This window comes from Mus musculus, chromosome 17 (genome assembly GCF_000001635.26).
Source record: "Mus musculus strain C57BL/6J chromosome 17, GRCm38.p6 C57BL/6J".
NCBI classification, from domain to species: Eukaryota; Metazoa; Chordata; class Mammalia; order Rodentia; family Muridae; genus Mus; species Mus musculus.
The window spans coordinates 27,986,939-28,007,361 of NC_000083.6; the positions used below are offsets into that span (position 1 = coordinate 27,986,939).

At 50.9% G+C, this 20,423-nt stretch overlaps 1 protein-coding gene and 1 long non-coding RNA gene across 13 annotated transcripts in view; one reads left to right on the forward strand and one right to left on the reverse strand.

Moving 5' to 3' along the window:
• Anks1 (ankyrin repeat and SAM domain containing 1) overlaps window positions 1-20,423 on the forward strand; it is a 153,476-nt gene that overhangs the window by 77,635 nt on the left and 55,418 nt on the right. For 11 of the 12 annotated variants that reach the window (XM_006524087.2, XM_006524088.2, XM_006524090.2 and 8 more), the window contains 3 exons: window positions 1,782-1,978; window positions 4,370-4,462; window positions 8,996-9,116. In XM_006524087.2, the coding sequence (XP_006524150.1) occupies window positions 1,782-1,978; window positions 4,370-4,462; window positions 8,996-9,116 (411 nt within the window). Of the gene's footprint in view, window positions 1-1,781; window positions 1,979-4,369; window positions 4,463-8,995; window positions 9,117-20,328 lie in introns of those variants that run through there. The other variant, XM_030249686.1, reaches the window with a different exon arrangement.
• On the reverse strand, window positions 14,127-20,342 carry Gm35290. Its single transcript, XR_003952249.1, has 2 exons — window positions 17,037-20,342; window positions 14,127-15,568 (listed from the first exon to the last, which is right to left on the reverse strand). It is a non-coding gene; the product is annotated as a predicted gene, 35290 (long non-coding RNA).

A 20,423-nucleotide genomic window follows, 5' to 3' on the forward strand; every position in this document is an offset into this window, starting at 1 on the left:
CAGACACCTCTGTTGTTTCCATGCTATGTAAGATGTCTGAGGGCACAGGTAGCTTTGCTGTGGGTGGAGTCTTGTCTTCATTTTCCCTTTCCATTTCCTTTTCTTCTTAATTAAACGAGGCACCTAAAAGTTAGTTAATTCCAGCACTTGAAATACAGGCAGACAGCTCTGTGAGTTCAAGGCCTGGTCTACATAGCTAGTTCCAGGCTAGCAGGGCCACACAGTAAGACCCTGTCTTTGTGTGTGTGTGTATGTGTGCAGCGTGTGTACACCCAATGTGTTTATGTGCATGCATGCAGGAACCTGTGGAGGTCAGACGAGAGTGTTGGGTTCTACAGATGGTTCTGAGCTGTTATGTGGATGCAGGGAATGAGCGTAGGTCCTTTACAAGAACAGTGAGAGCCTGTAACCTCTGAGCACTTCTCCAGCCCCATGTCTGCTTTATGTTGGTCTCTACTTCTGTAGAGATGTATAGTTGGCAGATCATCTCAAGGTGTGTTTTGTTTTGCTTCCTGTCCAACACACAAGGTGTTGGCAGCGGCCGTGGTGAACCGCCAGGGTGAAGAGGTCATCACTGGCAGAGTCCTTCCCATTCTCTGAGAAGCCAGTGTGTGAATGACAAAGTAGCTCATAATGGCAGCGTCCCCCAAGTGTGGATGGTGATGAACAGTAAAACAACATGCAGGGGGAACGGCCTCAGGCTCCGGCCCGTCTGCACTGGGTCCCCGAGCTCCTCTCACCTCCAGCCTCACACACCCCCGGCCTTACCCCCTAACACTCCCCAATGCCCCGGCCTCACGACCCGGCCTCATGCTCCCGGCCTTACCCCTCTTCACTTTGAAGGAGTGATATTTCACACTGATATTTGTGACTGTGACAAGCCACTCAGAGATGCCATCTCTGACACTTGACTTTACAGTCTCGGTTGGATCCCAGCATTAAGGGGACAGCCAGTTAGTCACGGAGCATCTTATCTTATAAAGGCTTTGGAGTTTTCATTAAAGCATTTAAAGTGGGCTCAGAGGAAAACCATGTCTCAGGACTGGAGAGATGGCTCAGTGGTTAAAAGCACTGACTGTTCTTGCAGAGGTCCTGAATTCAAATCCCAGCAACCACATGGTGACTCACAGCCATCTGTAATGGGATCCAATGCCCTCTTCTGGTGTATCTGAAGACAGCTGCAGTGTACTCACATACATAAAATAAATCTTTAATGTGCAAAACACAAAGGAAGGAAGAAAGGATGAACCCAAAAGATGGAGGAGGCTAGACATGACACACACCTGTAATCCTAGCACTTAGGAAGCAGAGGCAGGTAGATCTCTGTGAGTTCAAGGCTAGGGTTAGCCTGGTCTACAGAATGAGTTTCAGGACAGCCAGGGCTACATAGTGAGACCATGCCTTAGAAGAAAACAAACAAAAACACTAAAGCATTACTTTTAGTTTTCAGTTACACATTTCAGCTGCATTTTCAGGCTAAGGTTATGTTCACACGGAATTGAGATACCAGGGAGCGTACAGAGGACGTGGGGAGAATCCCTTAGATATTTAAGGCCTTTCCTTTTTGCTGGGAGCTAGACCCTGTATGTGCGTATTGAGTAGAGCTCTGCCGCCCAGCTTCACTTCCCAATATTGACTTTGAGAAAATCCGTTCCTGTCCCTTAGCAAAGTGACGGTTTTCCAATGGCTTAGTGCTCGCAGAGAAGTCTGTTGGCCGGGGTGTCAGGAGGCAGGCCCTGCCCTCTCTTACTGATCATCTCACCCTCTGTCCTCTTCCCTAGGGAGTATGGAGAAGACAGTGACTGAGCTGATCCTTCATTTTGACACACATGCTGACGAGGAGGGCCCCTACGAGGCACTGTACAACGCTGTGTCCTGCCATTCCTTGGACAGCACGGCCAGTGGACGATCATCAGACAGAGACTCCATGAACAAGGAGGCCGAGGCCACCGGAACAAGGGCTGCTGGAGTGAGGCCTGTATGTGGGGGATGAGGCCTGTGAGTGGGGAGTGGGGCTCGTGTGTGGGGAGTGGGGCCTGTGTGTGGCCCAGGCCTGAACATGCTGGGGACTGGGGTGGCAGCTGGGGGTGCGGGTGCGGGCAAGAGAATGTCTGCTGCCTGGTGCCTGAGCCCACCTGCTGTTAGAGCTACTCTGTCTAGTCTCTCCTGCCCAGGGCAGTAAAACTGCAGATCACACTGGGGTAGACGTTTGCTGTTTCCAGGTTCAGTGAAGCCAGTTTGCATCTCTCTATCCCACTGCCTCCAAGCGAATCTGTCCTATGCCCTGGTTCAGCCCTATGCTGCTCAAGCCTTGGGGATCTTGCTGTGTGTGATTTGCTGTGTGTGGTTTGTTTTCTCTTTTGGATCACAGATATATCCGGTGACATGCATTGCTGGCTGTTCCCAGTCCTGCTTACCTTACCAGCCATGTGGACAGGCAGTCCCGTCCTGGGGAGAGGGCAGAGCAAGGTTTAATCAGACTGCACACTTGCTAGACATGCCGTCGGTCGGGTGACCCTTTAATAGCCCTGTTTCACCTCGTGAGAGCGTCTCCTCCATGTGCCCCTCCTGCCTTCTGATGCTTTGTGTAATACCTGCTTTTACTTCTGGTCTTGTTCATGAGCCTCAAGACTCTCTCCTGACTCCCCCTTCCTCCCTAGAGGGTGCTCTATGCTTACAGCCCTGCCCCCACTTTATTTCCACTTGATAGAGTTTTCAGACCCTGGTGAAGGCCTGATCTGGCTGTTGCTGAGAGGATCCAGTGCCGACCACCTTGATTCAGATTTGGGGGCATATGTGTTGGTGTTGGTGTTTCTGTTTTTCCTGTTGGCCTTCCTTTCCTGCCAGGTTCTGGCAGGGGACAGACAGGGTGGACCTTGACCTTTGTAACTGTGTCCTGGGACACAGAGAAGTGAAGCAGCAGGTGGGCTCAGGCACCAGGCAGCAGACTTCCCTATTGGCATCCACATTTTAAGTTGTGGGGGAGGCTTTGCTTTGAGGGAGGCTTGCAGGTGTCGCCCGGTAGGGGGCGCTGGTGCCTTTGCTAGAAGCCATAGGTCCTGTAGTGAATGGGTGTAGTTAAGCAGAAACAAGAGCATCCCTGAGTGTGCACATTGCCAGCGATGCACACGTCTGTGCAATCTATGTTGTTCTGACCTCTCTGGCCCTCCGTGTAGATGGATGGCACAGCAATGGTGGCGGATTGTCTCTGTGTACCTCAGAGAGAGAGGCCCATGGGGACTTTGGTTCCCTTCCATGTCTGCAGTGGCCTTGCTCTGTCTGGAGGGCTTCTGGGATGGGCCATTTCTGCTGTTTATTTTACTTTCTGCTACACTGGCGTCCCCAGACTGGCTCCGTGCTTATCTCTTTGTACGTGGTGCCTTGACTAGGCCCATTCCAGCACTTGTAGAACACCTTGAAGGGCAGAGAAAGTGAGGCCCTCCCCCCACGGGAATTCCAATCCAAACAGCACGGGCTTGAGTACATGAAGCTGTCGTAAGATTGTTGTTGAGTCTGTCTGCCTCAGAGAGCCCAGGAAGGCCCGAGTGATGGAGGCTGCTGTGGGCCAGAGAAACACGAAGGTCTTGGGTGCCAACCCCAACCTAGCTTCCTGTGCAGATTTCTCTGGGAAATCTCTACCCTTCTGCATCCCAAACCTCTAGCAACATGGAACTGACCTACAAGGCTGGGGTGGAGGCTGGGGCCAGCTCTGTCCTAGCCCATCTGGGAGGAGACCCCAGCACAGTAGAGAATCATAGAAAAGGCTCGGGTGTAATGGCCTCCTAGCCTTCCGCTTTGCCGTCAGAAATCATGCATGTTCCTATGGTTGTCCACCCTTGGTCCACACTTGTATCCCTTCAACGAGTTCCTTGCTTTCGGGTAAAGTTGGCAAACTACAGCCCTATTACATGAAGCCTGAATTTTTGAATGAACTTTTGTTTTTTTAAAAATCTAGCCACTCGTACCCTTTGTCTATTATCTGTGGTAGAACTGAGTGTGAAGTATACTATAGTTGCTTTTGATCTTAAGAACAAGCTTGCCTGTCCCAGCCCTTAGGAGACTCATGGCCATGCTCCTGTCTAAATGGGCTAACCAGGGTTCCCTGTAGCCATGAACTTACTATTGTTGAAGGGGAGGATTAAACACCAGAGAGGTGCTGGGTATGGTGCAGGCCTTGGATCCCAGCACTCAGAGCCAGAAGCAGGAGGATCCCTGTGAGCATAAGGCCAGTCTGGTCTACACAGCAAGTTCCAGCACAGCCAGGGCTACACAGTGAGACCCTAACACCAATTTAAAAATAAAAACCTTAAAAAAGAAAAGACAACCACTTGAAGAGAGATGGTAGAATGTATTTATTTTTCTTCTATAGAGGGAACGTCCGCCGCCTCCAGCAAAACCGCCACCCGATGAAGAGGAGGAAGAACGCGTAGATAAGAAGTATTTTCCCTTGGCAGCCTCTGAGGTAGAGGGCTGGGGGTTACCCCGTCACGCACATAGCATTTATTAGATGGTAGATGAGTGTCTACACAGAGGAGCCTTTCTTTTCTCCTCCTCTGCTCTTCTCTTTTAAGGGTTTGGTTTTTTTTTTTTTTGTATGTGCATATGCACACCCCCCCCCCCCCATGCCTACCTGGTAGTGCCTGGTCAGATCCCCTGGAACTGGAGATCCAGAGGGTTGTGAGCAACTATGTATGTGCTGGCATTTGAGTCTGGAAGAGAGTCCAGCTGAACCATCTCTCTAGTCCTGGGATTAAACCCAGAGCCATGTGCATCCCTGAGCCGCCCCCAGCCTGTTTTCTCTCAGAGGAAGAACAGTGTTGCGTGTGTGTGAGTGTGTTAGGCGTATACATAACTGTACAGCATAGGTACATGTGCCCATGCACGTTCGGGCCAGAGCTGCACCGTGGCCAACCTCCTTTGTAGCTCTCAGCCTTGATGTAAGGGGTCTCTGGGTAAACCGAAGCTTATTGTTGTGGCTGGGCCAGTGACCAGTGAGTGTGCACTCAGCATCTTCCCATCTCCACCCTCATCCCCACTCCAGCGCTGGGGAACAGGCATACACAGCCAGGCCTGGCTTTTTATGTGTGTACTGGGGATTCAAACCCAGATCTTGATGTTGCAGAGCAAGCACTCTTATCCCTTGAGCCATATCCCCAGCCTTGACTTTCTTATTTTCTCATTGCTCCCATGCTTAGTAAGTCTGTGATGTGTGTGTGTCTGTAATCTGTGTAAGTCTTTCACCCTGAAAGACTTGTGGTGCAGCTGCAGCACACAAGCCAGGTGTGGGCCTGCCCTGCATATTCGAGCAGGGTCTGCTGCTGTCTGATGTCCAACTCTCACTTTTGATAGAAGGTGTCAAGTTCCCTTGTCCTAGCCACCATGTGAACAGTACCATGTTGTCAGGTTTCGTGGTTGAGACCGTATCCAAACTATAAGCCAGGTCACAAGTGACAATTGGGAAGGATAGAGACTTTGTCCTGGCTAATGTCACTGTGATATTTAGGTCACCAGTGACAATTGGGAAGGATAGAGACTTTGTCCTGGCTAATGTCGCTGTGATATTTAGGTTGTTTACAAGTTTATTAAGTAATCACGTGTATAAAATTAGATAAAGGATATAGGAAGTGGCTTTTGGAAACAGCCTACCTTTTTTAATTAAAAAAATATTTTTATTATGTTATAGCACATGGGGGGGCAGAGGACAGAGTTCTTTCCGCCCATCATGTGCTTCAGTGGACTGAACACTGTCAGATGTGGAGGCCACCTCACCTGCGGGATGTCCTTCTGTGTGTGATTCATTTTCCGGAAATGCTTCCCACTAGCCTGGAGTTCCAGTCAGCTGAAAGGAGAACAAGAGCCCTGGACTTGTCATCCACTGTTAGGGCGGGTGCTTGATAGTAGAGGAGACATGGCCAGAGCCCTTGTTCTCATAATGACCCACACGGGACTCCTGTTGTTGTATGTCTGTCTGTGGGCCTTCCTCCCCTCCAAGACTGACTTCTGTGCATCACATCCATGCCTGGTTTCCTGAGAGGCCAAAGAGGGCTTCGCATCTCCTGCAACTGGAGTTATGAGTACTTATGAGGCTTATGAGCCAGCTGCTGTGAGTGCTGGAACCTTCCCTCTGCTTGTCTGCAGAAATGTCAAGACCCCGGACCCCACCATCTTTGTATCCAGCTCTCTCAAAGCTTTAAAACTAAACTTCATTCTGAGATACTGATGTCATTAAACTGTAGGCCATTTTCTGTTGGTTGTGGTACTGGGAAGATTAAACCCAGAACTTCTCTGGTGTTGAGGAAGGAAGGCTTTATGACCAAGCCAAACTTGAGAGTTGCCTACTTGTCAGTAATGTGACCCAGTGTTTGATGGTGGGAGAGCTTATTCAAGTAATGGCCCCATCATGATGCCAGACACAGACACAGACACACACACACACACACACACACACACACACACACACACACACACAAGGTTTTCACCCCTCTTTTTTTTTTTTAAAGATTTATTTATTTTATTTATATGAGTACACTGTAGCTGTCTTCAGACACACCAGAAGAGGGCATCAGATCTCATTACGAGTGGTTGTGAGCCACCATGTGGTTGCTGGGTATTGAACTTGGGACCTCTGGAAAAGCAGTCAGTGCTCTTACCCACTGAGCCATCTCTCCAGCCTCCAGGTTTTCACTCCTCTTGAGAGGCTGCCAGCTGCCATGAGGGTAGCTGTGGTCTCCTCTATCATGGGGCTCCTCAGCCACATACACCCCAGCTACAATTGGTGATAGCTCCTCACAACATGCTGTGACCAAGCGGGGCTGCTCCTCACAGAGCAGACAGTGCACTGCTTCAGCTTTCAGTCATCACTGCTTCAGCCAGCCCTAGAGGAAGAGGGAAGGAGAACTTAGGAGCAATGCAGTAAAAAGCTGAATTCTTTCTGTTGAAATTCAGTTACTGCCATAGTCACTGTGACTCAGGGCTGCTTCTGGGGGAGGAAGGATGGCTGGAAGAAAGGTTGGTTGTTGGCTCTGACATTTCATCCCACAGCTTGGTCAGGCTAGAGCAAGAGGACAGACAGGAACACCCTCGGATATTGTCTGGGTCCAGGTAGGGCTCTCATTTTGCAGCTGAACAGGAAAGGCCGTTCACCTTGGATGTAAGAATACTGAGGCCAGTCTGGATTAGAATCTGAGGAAGTGTGCTTAGTGGCATAGCTCTGCTGTGAACTTTGGGTGACCTTGGACAGGTGCCTGGCTTGCTGAGTTTACAGATGAATGGGCCAGAAGCAGGTACTCTAGCTGTGACTGTGTCCCCACTGTTGTGGGTGATGGTCTCTGCTCACACTTGTCCTTGGAAGTCTTGTGTCCAGCCCCGTGCTGTAGGTCAGGCATCCAGGTCAGTTCCCGTTCAGGGAAGCCTTCCTGGGCCTGGGGAGAACTCTTGCTGAAGCAGACATAGAAGCAGTAGTCAGATTCCAGAGCCCTGCCTGAGGATCATGTGATGTAAACCTGCAGAGCACAAGCTCCTGTCAGAAGAGCCTGTGGGGTCGAGCAAACTACTTAATGGCTCCTCTTTGTTCCCTTAATTGTGTTCCTGGAATAGAGATGCCCAGGACTCCCAGAGTAAAGGAGCCATGGCTTCCAGGTGGCTTGCACAGAGGGGCCCCTGCTGGGCTCCACAGAGTGTTAGAGACACTGTTCTGCCGTCAGAATGGCAGCCTTTCTCGTAAGCAAACATCAGCTTCTCCTTCAGTCTGAGACTAGGAGAGCTGTCCTCTCTTCAGGGGAAGTGGTCACAGGGAGCCCCACAGGAGACTGGTGAGTCACCAGCCTGTTGCCTTCCCAGTGTGTAATGACAGGTATCTGTGTGTCCTAAGGAGCTCTGCCTAGAGGACCTGCTGATCTGTCAGTGAGAATCGCAGCCCCGCCCCCTTCACGCCCAGGCTCTACCCATCACTTGGGCTCTGGAAGTTTTGTGCTCTAGCTTGATTGCTGGGATATAATTATCCTTAACTTGCCTTTAACCACACTGGGCTCAGGACAGGTGAGAAGAATCATCAGAGCAGGGGTCTCCGTACCCCTCCGTGTGCCACAGACGGCTCCTGACGCTCACTAACGGTGTGTCTCTGCTTGATCAGTGCTGTCTCAGCAGGTGGAGCTGCTGTTGCCCACAGAAACCCACTCCGTAGTTGCTGACTGTCAAGACTGTTAGAGGGAATCTGAAGTCACCTTATAACGTGGGAGAAAGCTAGCTTTGGGGTTGCTTCATTCCCACGGCTATTCAGGACTGCAGTAGCAAAGGAGGAGGAAGAGGATGCGGACAGGCCAGTTTGTGTCTAGTACCTGTGAAGGGTTGAGCATCAAGAGTATCATGTCTTCCTTTTGAGGTAGATACTGGCCTTTGGGAAGTGTAGGTGCATGTTGGAGAAGAAAGTAGTCTCCACAGAAAGCAGTGTGGAAGAGAGAGGGGAGGAAAGAGAGGCTTAGATTTGTATCGAAGGATAAAATGAGGTAAAAAGATAAAAAAAGAATGGTTTAATCAGGTTGTGGGGATTTCATATAGAAATTGTTTTAGGTTTTCCCATTGCTTCAACAAAATCTCCAAGTCTGGGTACATTAAAGAATAAAGACATTTCTTTGGCTCACGGTTTGGAATACCACGAAGCCAAGAGGAAGCAGCTGTGTGCTCATTAGCTTCTGTGGGAGTCTGACTGCATCACAGTGTGGAGGGTGTGTGGCAGAGGGCATGGGGGTGCCAGGCTCACATGGTAACAACTGAAGTCATCATGTATGCCACATAAGCCACAACTCCCCTGGGAGAGGATTTGTTTGAGAAGGCTCCTAAGGACCACACACCCACCAGGCCCCTCTTTTATGGTCTGCGTCTCAGCCTCATGCACTGGACATGAAGTTTCCAGAATGTCAACCTCTAGGCAAGAATCAGAGCTTTGTCATGTGCCACCTGCCTCTGTCCAACATGTCTGGCTATTTCTGTCTCCTAGGGCCTGGCTGTGAGACCCAGGATTCAGAGTAGTGCTCCCCAGGAAGAGGAGGAGCACCCATATGAGCTGCTGCTCACGGCAGAAACCAAGAAGCTGGGGACCACAGACGGGAGGACTGAAGGTATGCCTACCCCACTCCCACAGCACAGGAAGGAATGCGCTGCAGGGACGGTCAGGCCCCCTGTGCTCGGTCTCCTTCAATACCCGGACTCCATGCCCTTGAATGGATGAAGATGCAGCCCTCCCTCACGTGTAGCAGGGCAGGTGAGAGTACCCAGGTGACAGCTGAGGTCACCTAAGTGACAGCTGTGTGAACAGAATCCAGGACAGCAGCACCTGTATGGAGACTAGCTGGAGCCTGTCGTGCTAGCTAGCAGGCTAGGTTGTTTGGGTCCATGATGGGCTCTGAGTCCTGAGCAGGCTAGGTTGTTAGGGTCATGATGGGCTCTCCCTGTAACCGTAGTGCTTTGGCACCTCGGCCTGCTTGTGCTTCTGGATGTATGTTCTAGCCCTGCAGAGGGAGTGAGCAAGGGCGCCAGGCAGGCTGGAGGTGGTGTCTGCAGAGCCTGCCTCTCCCAGCTCCCTGTAGCTATGGTGCCCTCCACTGTGCATGCCTCGTGCCTCCTGTTGGCTGTTAGCTGGCCATAAATAGAGAGAGATCACAGGCCTGTGCCACCACACCCCACTGACAACTTCTTTATTGAATGTGCCTCTCTCAGTTTATGGCCATCTTTATAGTGGCTTTGAGATCTTAATTATTTTGGAGAAGTTCAATTTGTCCTTTCTTTTTTAATGGCTTTTTAAAGTTCATAATGTCATAAGTCGTGTGTGTGTGTGTGTGTGTGTGCATATATGTGCATGAATGGGTGTGGGGTGTGCCTGTTTCTACATGTACATGCAACATGTAGGTTTGGTTGCAGAGACTAGAGGTTGGTGTCAAGCAGCTTCCTCAGTTGTTTTCAATTTATTGATTTATTTTCTTGCCAGGATGCTCTGAAACTTGTACTCTGACCAGGCTGGCCTGGAGCACACAGACATCCACCTGCCTCTGCCTGGCTTAAGTTCTGATTAAAGGCCTGTGCCCTTAGGGCTGTTGGACCTTACATTTTGAGACAAGGGCTACGTTCTCCCACCCCTGGCTGGTGCTATAGCTACATATACCACACTTGGCATTTTCTAGGTAGCTGATCTAAATTGTAACTCGGGTCTTGTGCTCAGAACAGGCACATCACTCACTCTCCAGCCCCAGAGGTATTTTTTTTCTATACTTCCTTCTAGAAATTTTGTATCTCTGAGTTCTGTACTTGAGGTGTGTTCCATGTAGAGGAGTTTTAAGTGTGCATCTCCAGCCGTATGGCCTTCGAGGAACCCCTTTCCTTCATTGCACTGCCTTGGTGAGACTGCTGTTGTTCCACAAGCATCTTGAGCATCCGGCCCTTTGGTCTCGCTGTTTCCTCTCAGAACTGAGATGATGATTTCTACCCACGCTCGCTCGCACTGGGTCTGTGTGTGGGCTGGTGCAGACGCCCACGGCTCAGGAAGTCCGTCCTGCGGGAGCATTCTAAATGTAGAGCAGGCAAGGCTCTGGTGCCTGCTCTAGAGTCTGAAACCACAGGAGCCGTGCATAGTTATCCACACCTGTAATCCCAGTGCTCTGGAGACAGGAAGGGGGGTTATGGAGACAGGCAGGGGGATTACTGTGACGTCCAGAGTTGAAAGTTGTGTGGGGCTACAGTGTGAACCCCTTTCTAAAAGGATCGTGGGAATTAACTTTGGTGAAACAGGCCTGTGCATTTGAATTTGGTGCTTCTTGAAGAAGGAGGGCGATTCTTTTAGGGGCTTCCTGTAGAGTGACCACACATAGCCAGCTCAGAGGGTGACAGAGGGGCTAATCCTGGCTGCCAGATGTCCTTGTGGAAGCTCTTCTGTCCCAAGCTCAAGAATTCTCCCAGCTCCTGAGAGCTTTGAAAGAAGACTTAGAGTCTCACGCCTGCCCCTCTGCTCCTTGCTGTTCTGTCCTGTGTGTGTGCACCCAGCCTACAGGCTAGCCCTTTGTCGTGGCCTACGGCCTACAAGCTAGCCCAGGCTAGCCCTTTGGCCTGGCTTACTAGAACTTTCAGACAAGGCAGTGAGGCATTAACTCAGTATTTTCTCAGAAGCCCTGCATGTTCTCTCAGGGAGCAGAAACCACCAGCCCAGAAGTGAGCAGCAGTGGCCTGCAGTGCTACTGGATAATTCCTTTCTCCTTTTCCATTCATGTCATCTCTGTATGCAGCTTTTATGAACTGACTGATCTGTTTTCCAAGGGTTATGTTTATGTCAGCATTGATGAGACAGAGTTTGGGCCTGTAGTGTGGGCTGGAAGGGGAGACGCTTTTGGATTGTCTTGTTAATTATACTGGTATATACTCACTAAAAAGGAAAACAACAACAACAACAACAACAACAAAAACAAACATTGCAGAAATAGAGATGGTATGCTAAGGCTTTGTCTGTCTTTGTTCTGAGCTGTGTAAACATGGCCCCTGCCTGCCATTGCTACCTTCATGAAGTAGTGGCCCTGAGATAGTCATGCTTCGCTTAACCCAGTGTGGAATCGCATGTGACAAGCCACCTTGAGACTCCGCCTTTTGTACAGCACTTGTCTTGGTTCTTAAGTGTCAGCCAGTTCTTCCTCTGGCACTGCTGAAGATCCTCTCTCTCAGCTCCATTGTCAGCTATGCTGCTGCAGGCATGCTGTTTGTATGTGAGTGCGCGCGCACACACACACACACACACCCCTCCAGGACTGCACTCACCCCACAATGCACTGTCACAGTGATGCTAACAGCATAGACTGTGTAGACAGTGGGCTGTAGAGACGGCCCAGCCACGGTTAAGACACCACACTGCTCCAGCAGAGAACCCAGGTCTGCCCCTGACACCCACATCAGTCTGCTCACAGCCATTTTATCCAGTCCAGAGACACAGGACCCTCTTCTGTCCTTTTTGGGCACCTGCAAAAAACAAATCTTTTTTTTTGTTTGTTTGTTTTTTTGTTTTTTCGTGACAGGGTTTCTCTGTATAGTCCTGGCTGTCCTGGACCTCACTTTGTAGACCAGGCTGGCCTCGAACTCAGAAATCCGCCTGCCTCTGCCTCCCGAGTGCTGGGATTAAAGGCGTTCTGATGACACCACCTGGCTGATAACAAGAATTTCTAATCCCTGTACCAGGGAGGTAGGAACACGAGGACCTTCCAGCTTTCCTAGCCCAATGCTAAAACCCTGGGCTCAGTAAGAGACCCAGTCTCACGGGACCTGAGCTGTACATACATGTACACATGCTTGCAGTGTGAAAGGCACACAAACATGTGCTTAGAAAACAAAACTGGCCGGGCAGTGGTGGCGCACACCTTTAATCCCAGAACTGGGGAGGCAGAGGCAGGTGGATTTCTGAGTTCAAGGCCAGCCTGGTCTACTACAGAGAAACCCTGTCTCGAAAAACATACACACACACACACACACACACACACACACACACACACACACAAAATAACAACCAAAACTGGGAAATGCCTTCACGTCTGAAGATGTGCACTCCTGCTTATTTAGTCTCTGGCATGCCTATGGTTTTGTGGCTGGTGTTTTGTTTTTGTCAATTTTCTTTTTCACAATTAATTTTCTTTTTTAAAATTAATGGTGTCTGCCTGAGGTAGTGCATGCGACGGTAGTCCCTGTTATTTGGAGAGCAGAGGCCAGAGGGTCTTTTAAGTCTGGGAGTTGAAGAGCATCTCAGATGTTACACTGTGATGTGGCAGACAGGTGGCCCTGAGAGGGGAGGCTGGGAGGTGAGCAGCAGGTGAGTAGAGATAAAGCGCCTGCGAAGCTCCCTCGCTGTGCCCGTGGCCGCCAGCCTCCTTGTAGCTGCTACACTGTATCTGAAGGGGGAGAGGAGCAGCCAGCCTCCTTGTAGCTGCTACACTGTATCTGAAGGGGGAGAGGAACAGCCAGCCTCCTTGTAGCTGCTACACTGTATCTGAAGGGGGAGAGGAGCAGCCAGCCTCCTTGTAGCTGCTACACTGTATCTGAAGGGGGAGAGGAGCAGCCAGCCTCCTTGTAGCTGCTACACTGTATCTGAAGCCGGAGAGGAGCAGCGGGAAGTCACGTGACGGACACAGGCCGGCCACATGTGCGAGTGGGATCAGGAACTGAGACAGCCTGACATTCAGTGACTGCAAACTCCAGGTTGGGTAGCACATAGGAAAGTAGCCAGGAGGTCTACTAGTCACACTGCTGTCCTGGGCACTCTGTGGGCCTGTGAAGTGGTGAGCGAGCATGAGGACAGCCGTGCATGGGAATGCACATAGTGCGGTTGGGGTGATGTTCCCCAGAGCCGTGCTGCACTTGAGTGAGAAGACTTTGGTCTTCTTGCCTGTCCTCTGTCTACAGTCCTCTCTCTGCTCCTGTCACCTTGGTGACCCCTCTCCAGGGCTGAGCAGGGAGTCCCCTTACTCAGCTTTCAGAAAGAGAAGGTCATGCCAGTCCTCAGGCCCTTCCGTCTCTCCCTGAAGACCCAGGCTGGCTTTTCACGGCAGGCGCTTGCACGCCTCTGTGACTCTGTGAACAGACAGCTTGGCAGTTGAGTCTCATGGAGCAGCATCTTCTCCCCAGCTTCTGACTCAGGCTTCTGACAAAACCAGGCCTCTGGCTGCCTCCCTCCTCCTGCTGCTGCAGGCTTAGGACAGCTCACTTTCCCTCTCATCAAATAAGCTTTGTGAGTAGTGGCTCTGTATTTCCTTCCACAGAATGTTTTGACAAATTATATGGATATGTACATGGGTGGTAAATACAAAAAATAGTTGAAATGTGTAAGGGGGCAGAATATGTTGAATTCACATGAAAGTGATTTTAAAAAATAAAAGCAGTTTGATGTTCAAAAGTGAGACAAATTATGTTCACACAAGAGATCAGAGATAGCTCTATAAGGAGAGTGTCTGAGCCAAGCCCTGAAATAGAGACTTCAACTTGGTAGGCCAAGGCTGGGGAGGGAGATGACCAAGGTTCCAGGCAGGGGTGTGGCACACAACAGTGGGTGGAGGGAGGGAGGGAGGAGGTGGAGAGTAGCCTGGAACAAAGAGAACTTGTCCTAGAGGTTGGCTCTCAAATGTCAGTCTTTATTCCAGAGACAGAGCGGTACTGTTGAAACTTGAGGAGTGGGGTGGCAGCCTGGGGGCCACATGCTCTGAAGGGTAGAAATTGGGAGTCTTAGCTTGGAACAAGCCAGAGGCAGGAACAGCTTGCAGCCAGGATTCTTCCCAGAGGGGCAGGAGGAAGTCAGGGGAGGAGGAAGGAGTGGGACAAGTCTGAGGGGTAAGGTGACAGGGGTGCGGCCAGGTATGGGTGAGCAGGGCTGTGTGCTGAGGTGTCCAGCCTGCGTTCTAGGAGAACACTGTGTGAATTATGCCCACAATGCCCAGAAATGTGGTCCTGATGACTAAGAGAGATGCTGAAGATCCCAGGAGCTGAATGACCTCAGCAGAGACGAGCACAGGGCTGGGTGGAAGTCTGTGTTCTCAGGACCTGTTGGTCACAGCCCAGGTGGCCGTCCGTTCACTTTCTAGCCATTGACACGGGAAGGGGAAAGCCTTGGGAAGGTAGTCCCCAAAAGCTGGGTATGCCTCTTCAGTGCAATCATGCTGAAGAGGTGGCAAATTTGAAAAAGAACAGCCTTAAAGGCTAGGCATGGGGAGCTAGGACAAGATGGTCACAAGTTCCACATCAGCCTGGACCACAGAGTGAAGCTGCCCTAAGCAACAGCCACGCCCTTTATCCTAGGTGGCTAGAAAGTCCAGGTCAGGGGAGCGCAGGAAAGTAAGCATGTGAGCCCAGTTACCACTATGTCCAGTGACACGGAGCTAGAGGACAAAGACTAGGAAAGCGTCAGGTGATTGGGAGGCCACTGGTAAATCCTGATGGGGCCGTGCTTCTCTGAGACAGATCGCAAGGAACAACAGTTCCTGGGTTCTGTCTTGGTGACAGAAGGGAGCCCTTAGGACGGCTGTGTTGCTTGCTGCCTTCTTGGGAGACTGTGTCATGTCCTCCGGAACAGAAGAGACAGTCACTCTGGTGGTGACATCAGAGCTTTCAGGAAAGAAGAAAGATGTAAGAAGTCCAGGCCAGGGCAGAGGCTTGTGTTTGAACTCCTGCTCACTCTCTTTTGGCCGGGACCTTCAGAGTCCTGTGCCTTCTCGAAGCATCAGCATCTGTGTAAAGAATCCTAAGGTGCCATGGGCACAGAGCAGAGCTTCCTGTTGGGAAGCCATGGAAGCAAGCTGGATGCAGAGCTTAGCAAGGAACCCGGGGGCGGGGGCGGGGGGGGGGCAGAAGGGTGAGATGAATCTGGAGTAATGACAGTCTTAGCTCTTCCTTGAGACTCTAGCAGGCTCAGCACTGCAGCAGCTGCAGAAGAGAAAGCAAATGGTTGTGAAGACCCAGTGTAGGAACTGTCCAAAGCCATGGGGCAGAGAGGCCAGGCATCCATAAGGTCGCTTGCTAGGGAAGGTGTCACAGCAGGAGGAACTTGATCCAGGCCAGGCTGTTAAGGAGAAGGGCAGGGGTATGAGGGGCAGGGAACTATGACAGGTGGTGAATAGCCTCCTCAGGGGACTGGGGAAATGGCAGTGTGTGCAGTGAGGTCACCAGGACCTGGTGTGGGGCAGTCTAAAGTCCCAGACCTGGGCTGTCCCCATGGGCACACAGGGAGGGATTGCTTGTTAGCACGCAGAACCAAGTCTCAAGGCTGCTGGACTTCCAGCTTTGGTTTTCTTCAGCCTGCTTTCAGGACTGCTTGGAAGAAAGCATCCCCTTAACAGTTAGGAAAGTCAACCAAGCTCTGTGTGGGCCGTGACCTTACAGAGGATTTTGAGCATGGCTGTGCATAGAGAATGACATAGAGACAGCAGTGGCTCCCTGGGCTAAGTGCCTGCCTAGCACAGGCACCATGCTGGGTGGTTTCCCCTGATCACCTCATTGTTTGTAACTCAAGACTCAGCTTCAGGTTGGGGCTGGTTTTGTCCCTGTGTAATGGGGGTGGGGGAAGAGCCCTAGTCCACTGAATCAGACCCACATCTTTATCTATGTGACTAGAACCATTCAATCCAAAACCCTGATTCAAGTCACAGAACTGGGAGGGACCACGGAGATGTGATGTAAGCACAGATTCACACCTGGGTGTCTCGGACACCTCCTCATGTGTCTCAACTGTTTATGCTCCGAAAAGATCATCCCAGGAGGGAAAATCCCTGGGATGGAGCACACCCAGGCCTCTTGACCTCCATTCTAGTTTGTGTTCTGGTCTTGGATTGCTGTGGACCGGAATGGACTCTTTCAGATCATGGTCTGTAGGGGTTACCCAATCAGGACCTTTCTCCCAGAGAAAATGTGTCTTCCAAGAGCAGGGCAGCCTTGTGCTGGGACGTGGTCTGGGGCACTCTCTACTGTGACTGGGCACTAGAGAGCCCTAATCCTAAGGACAGAAAGCAGGGCAGTGTGGTAGCCTGGCTCAGGTTAGCTTCTAACATGAACTGCATTTTCCTGCCCTGGCTGCAATGAGCACAGATTACTGGAAATGTGCAAATACTAAATGTTATTATTCCAGAGTCCTCGAGGCCCCCGCAAAGCATCAGGGCAGTTAATGTTCAGCACAGAAGACCCCTTGCCTCCAGGGCTCGCAAGGGAAGGGACACCAGCACCAAAGTGAATAAAATGCACTGCTGGGAATTACCTGCCATGCTGGGAGGCAGAGCGGGAGCTTGGGTGTGGGGAGAGGGAGAGACAGCCCACCTCCCCTGTGCAGATCCTCTGTCTCCTGGAAGGACTGACTGTGGGAGGAGAAGGAGGCTCTGTTCTCTGCTCCTCCAAGAGCTCTGGGCAGGATTTGGATGCCTGCTTCCTGGGGACTTGCCTGCCTCTCTCAAACCTGGCAAGGCTTCCCTTCCCCTTCAAAGCCCAGGTTAGAGTCCACCACCCCCAGAAGCTCCCAACTCATCCCAGTCACACCTGACCTGCCTCAGAGCATCGGTCCACCGCTGCATTCCATTCCTGAACCTGCCTTCCTTTTCCTGCATTGAGCCAGGCATGTCTCCTTCATCTCTGTATTACTTGGGCAGGCCCCTGAAGGCAGAGATACACACACTCACTCACAGAGTCAGTGAGGACATGTAGCCGGCCACTTGGTGCTGCCTCAGAGTTTTAGGCTTTAAACTTCCTTTTACATCTCTGCTTCTTCCTCCCTTATGGAGAGGTCAGAGGATGAAGAAGATAAGGGATGCTTAGAGGGGCTTTTCATGTTTTGAGTTGTCTCTTTGCTGAACTTTGTGAGGGACGGAGGGGTCGGTCTTACAATGAAGCTGTGGCGGTGGATAGACGATGTTAGCATCTCATCCGAGCTTGGTGCGTCCTGGCATGGACCTAAGCGCTCCCCAACCACAGTTCAGTTCTCTCAGCAATTCCATAAAGTCGTGATAATAATAGGCAGAGATATCGAATAATGTGTGCAGGGTCTCTTTCGTGGTTCTGTGTTATGTTAATTCCTTGTCTCCGAGGCTTTTTATTAACCTGCCCGAACAGAAGGAAACCATCAGGAGGCAGGCACAGCAGTGCATGCGCAACCCCTGCATTCAGGAGTTGGAGGCAGGAGGGTGGTACCTGGGGTATGCGGCAAGACCTGGAGCAGGGAACTAGACATTGAGTAGTTACTTTCCATCTATTAATTTGTGTAGGAGTGTCTTAAATATGTTCCTTTCTTGCTTTTTTTTTAAAAAGACTCTTGCTATGTAGTCTGACTGGCCTGGAATTCAGTCCACCTGCCTCAGAATTGTAATTGAATTATAGATTTGAGCCGTGTGGTGGTTTGAATGAGATGTCCTTCATAGCCTTGGATGATTAAGTACTTGGTCCCAGTTGGTAGCACTGCTTGGGACAATTAGGAGATATGGCCATGTTGAAGGACGTGTGGCCTTCGGGATGAGCTTTGAAAGTTTAAAGATTCACACCATCTTCAGTTCACGCCATCTCCAGTTGACACCATCTCCAGATGACACCACCTCCAGTTCACGCTCATTGCTTCGTGCACATGGTTCACAGCGTGAGTCCCGGATGTTTCCATTAGTTACTTTGGCCATGGTATTTTACTCTAGCAATAGTCAAGTCACGTAAGCTGCCATATCTAGGTTAGGCACAGCTGTGGGGACGAGCAGTGTGTTAGCTAACTGAGATCCCCCACAAGCATAGCAGCAGGCAGCTGTGATCTCAGCACTAAGTGGCAGGATGGCAAGTTAGGAGGTAGCCTGGACTACAGAGTTCTAAGCTAGCCAGGGCTACCTAGCAAGACCCTATCTCAGTACACAAAGAGAGGGACAGACAGACAGACATGCTAAAGTTCTTGTGGTTCAATGGGCTTTTCAGGTATGGATGTCTTTCCTGGGGGAAAAAAATCACATAACTGTGACCATTTGCAAGTTGTACCTTCTGTGACTCACAGAGCTTCCTGCATCTGCAGATCTCCATCCTGCACAGACCCCTACCTCTTCTCTCCTCCCACTGCTTTCCCTGGCATCTCTCTGGTATTGAGCTCTTGGCATCTGCCTCCCTTTCTTCATTGATGGCTGGCATGAATGAGTGGCTGTTTAAAGGCCTCCATTGTCAGCTCCCAGCAAGCAGCCAGAACATTCTCTGACTTGGGTTTTGAGACCTACCAGTCAGGGTGAGCCAAGCAGGCCCAGTTCTGTTGCTTCTCAACTGCCTACAGATGTTAACTAGGAACCTGGGAGCAGATGCAGAGGAGCAAGGGCCTGTGCTCCTGTAACCCAGGCCTCTTCCTGAATGCCTGCAGTTAGTGCAGCTTGGGCAGGAGCTATGGACAGTTGCAGCTTCTGCTGCCGTGAGCCTCTCCTCTTCTCCAGGGACAGCCTGGGCCTCCGTTAGGTGGTCATGTATTACCTTCTCTGTGGACTCAACATACAGGATCACGGGCAGCTTTGTTCTGGCTACCCATTGTCATAGTAGCTATTTGCAGCTGTAAAGTTATGACTTCCTTGGGCTTCAGTTACTCTGACTGGAACTTGCTGTCTCACTGGCGTGGGCTCGCTCTCTCTTTTCGAATGAGTGAAGAACTCATTCAAGTTGTTTATGCCTTGTCCCCTGCGCAGGATCTGTGTTGTAGGGTCAGGATGAGTGAGTTGAGAGTTAAAGTTCCAGAGCACTCAGAGTTCTACTCCTGGCCGTAGTGAGTAAGTTGACTGCCCCACCTCTGCCCTGCAGACCTGCTTAGAGCTGAGTGGTGCGGGGCACCTGGAATGCCCGGTCGTTGGGGTTGTTGGTCAGCAGAGGCTTTCCCAGAAGCAGCAGCGCTGTGAGACACTGCCACCATCCTGTGGTGGTTGCTTTAGCACCTCACGTGGGTGTCATCTCACACCCCTTCTTCCCAGCTGCCCATTGCATGGTGCACTGGGCCTCCGTAAGGACCTTGTTGCTGCTAGCGTATTAGCAAGAAAGTGCTGAGAGGGTTGCATCTGGAACCGGGGTTCTCCTCACTGCCATGACAGAAAAGGGGTGTTGTGCAGTCCAGCCTGCTGTTTTAGATGGAGATGTTCAGCAAGGTGATCTGTCACCACAGCCAAGGCCACACAGCTAGAGAGGAGCAAAGCCAGCATCCCGTCCTGTGAAAGTTTGCCCAGCCACCTTGGGCAGAGCACACCATTCCAGAGCCACAGATGGCTCCTCTGTGGAAGCGCTGGACCCACACACTCAGTTCTGCAGAGCTCCAGCCTCGTGAACAGTTCCTGGGCCGTTTGGATGGATCAGGGAGTTTGATTCCATGCATGCAGAGTAGCTACCACCTACAGAGACGAGATGCCTGCACATTAGCTTTGGGATGGGACCTGCTGCCAGGTCTGGTGTTTGCCTCTGTGGATGGCACTAGGGTAAATCCATACAAGGACTAAGTTCCCATGGGGTGTCCCAGGGGGGTACTGGTGGGAGAAATGGACTTGGCCAATTATTTATGCTCCTTCAGAGCAGAAGGTTTTGAAAGTGTGGTAGTAGCTAGCCTCAGGAACTAGCAGTGTCCGATTTCTAGAGTATAAGAAAGGTTTCTAGAGAGCAGCAGCTGTCTCCTGGCTTGACAAACTAGCCTGTTTCCTTTTCCAGTGGATCAGCTAAGGTTAAACTTAAACAAATAAGAGCAGCTGGGAGCTTTGGCAGTTAGGCGCACACATTCTCAAAAAAAGAAAAAAAAAAAAAAAGGAAAAGTCTGTTGTCTGTTCCTGCGGAAGGACGGACAGCCGGGCTAGGCGTGGATGTGGATCTGAGTGGCCCGGAGGAGAAAGGAAGCCGTTACTCGCTTGCGGTTTTGTTTTGCACTTTCAGTTAAGGAACTCCAGAAGTCGCAG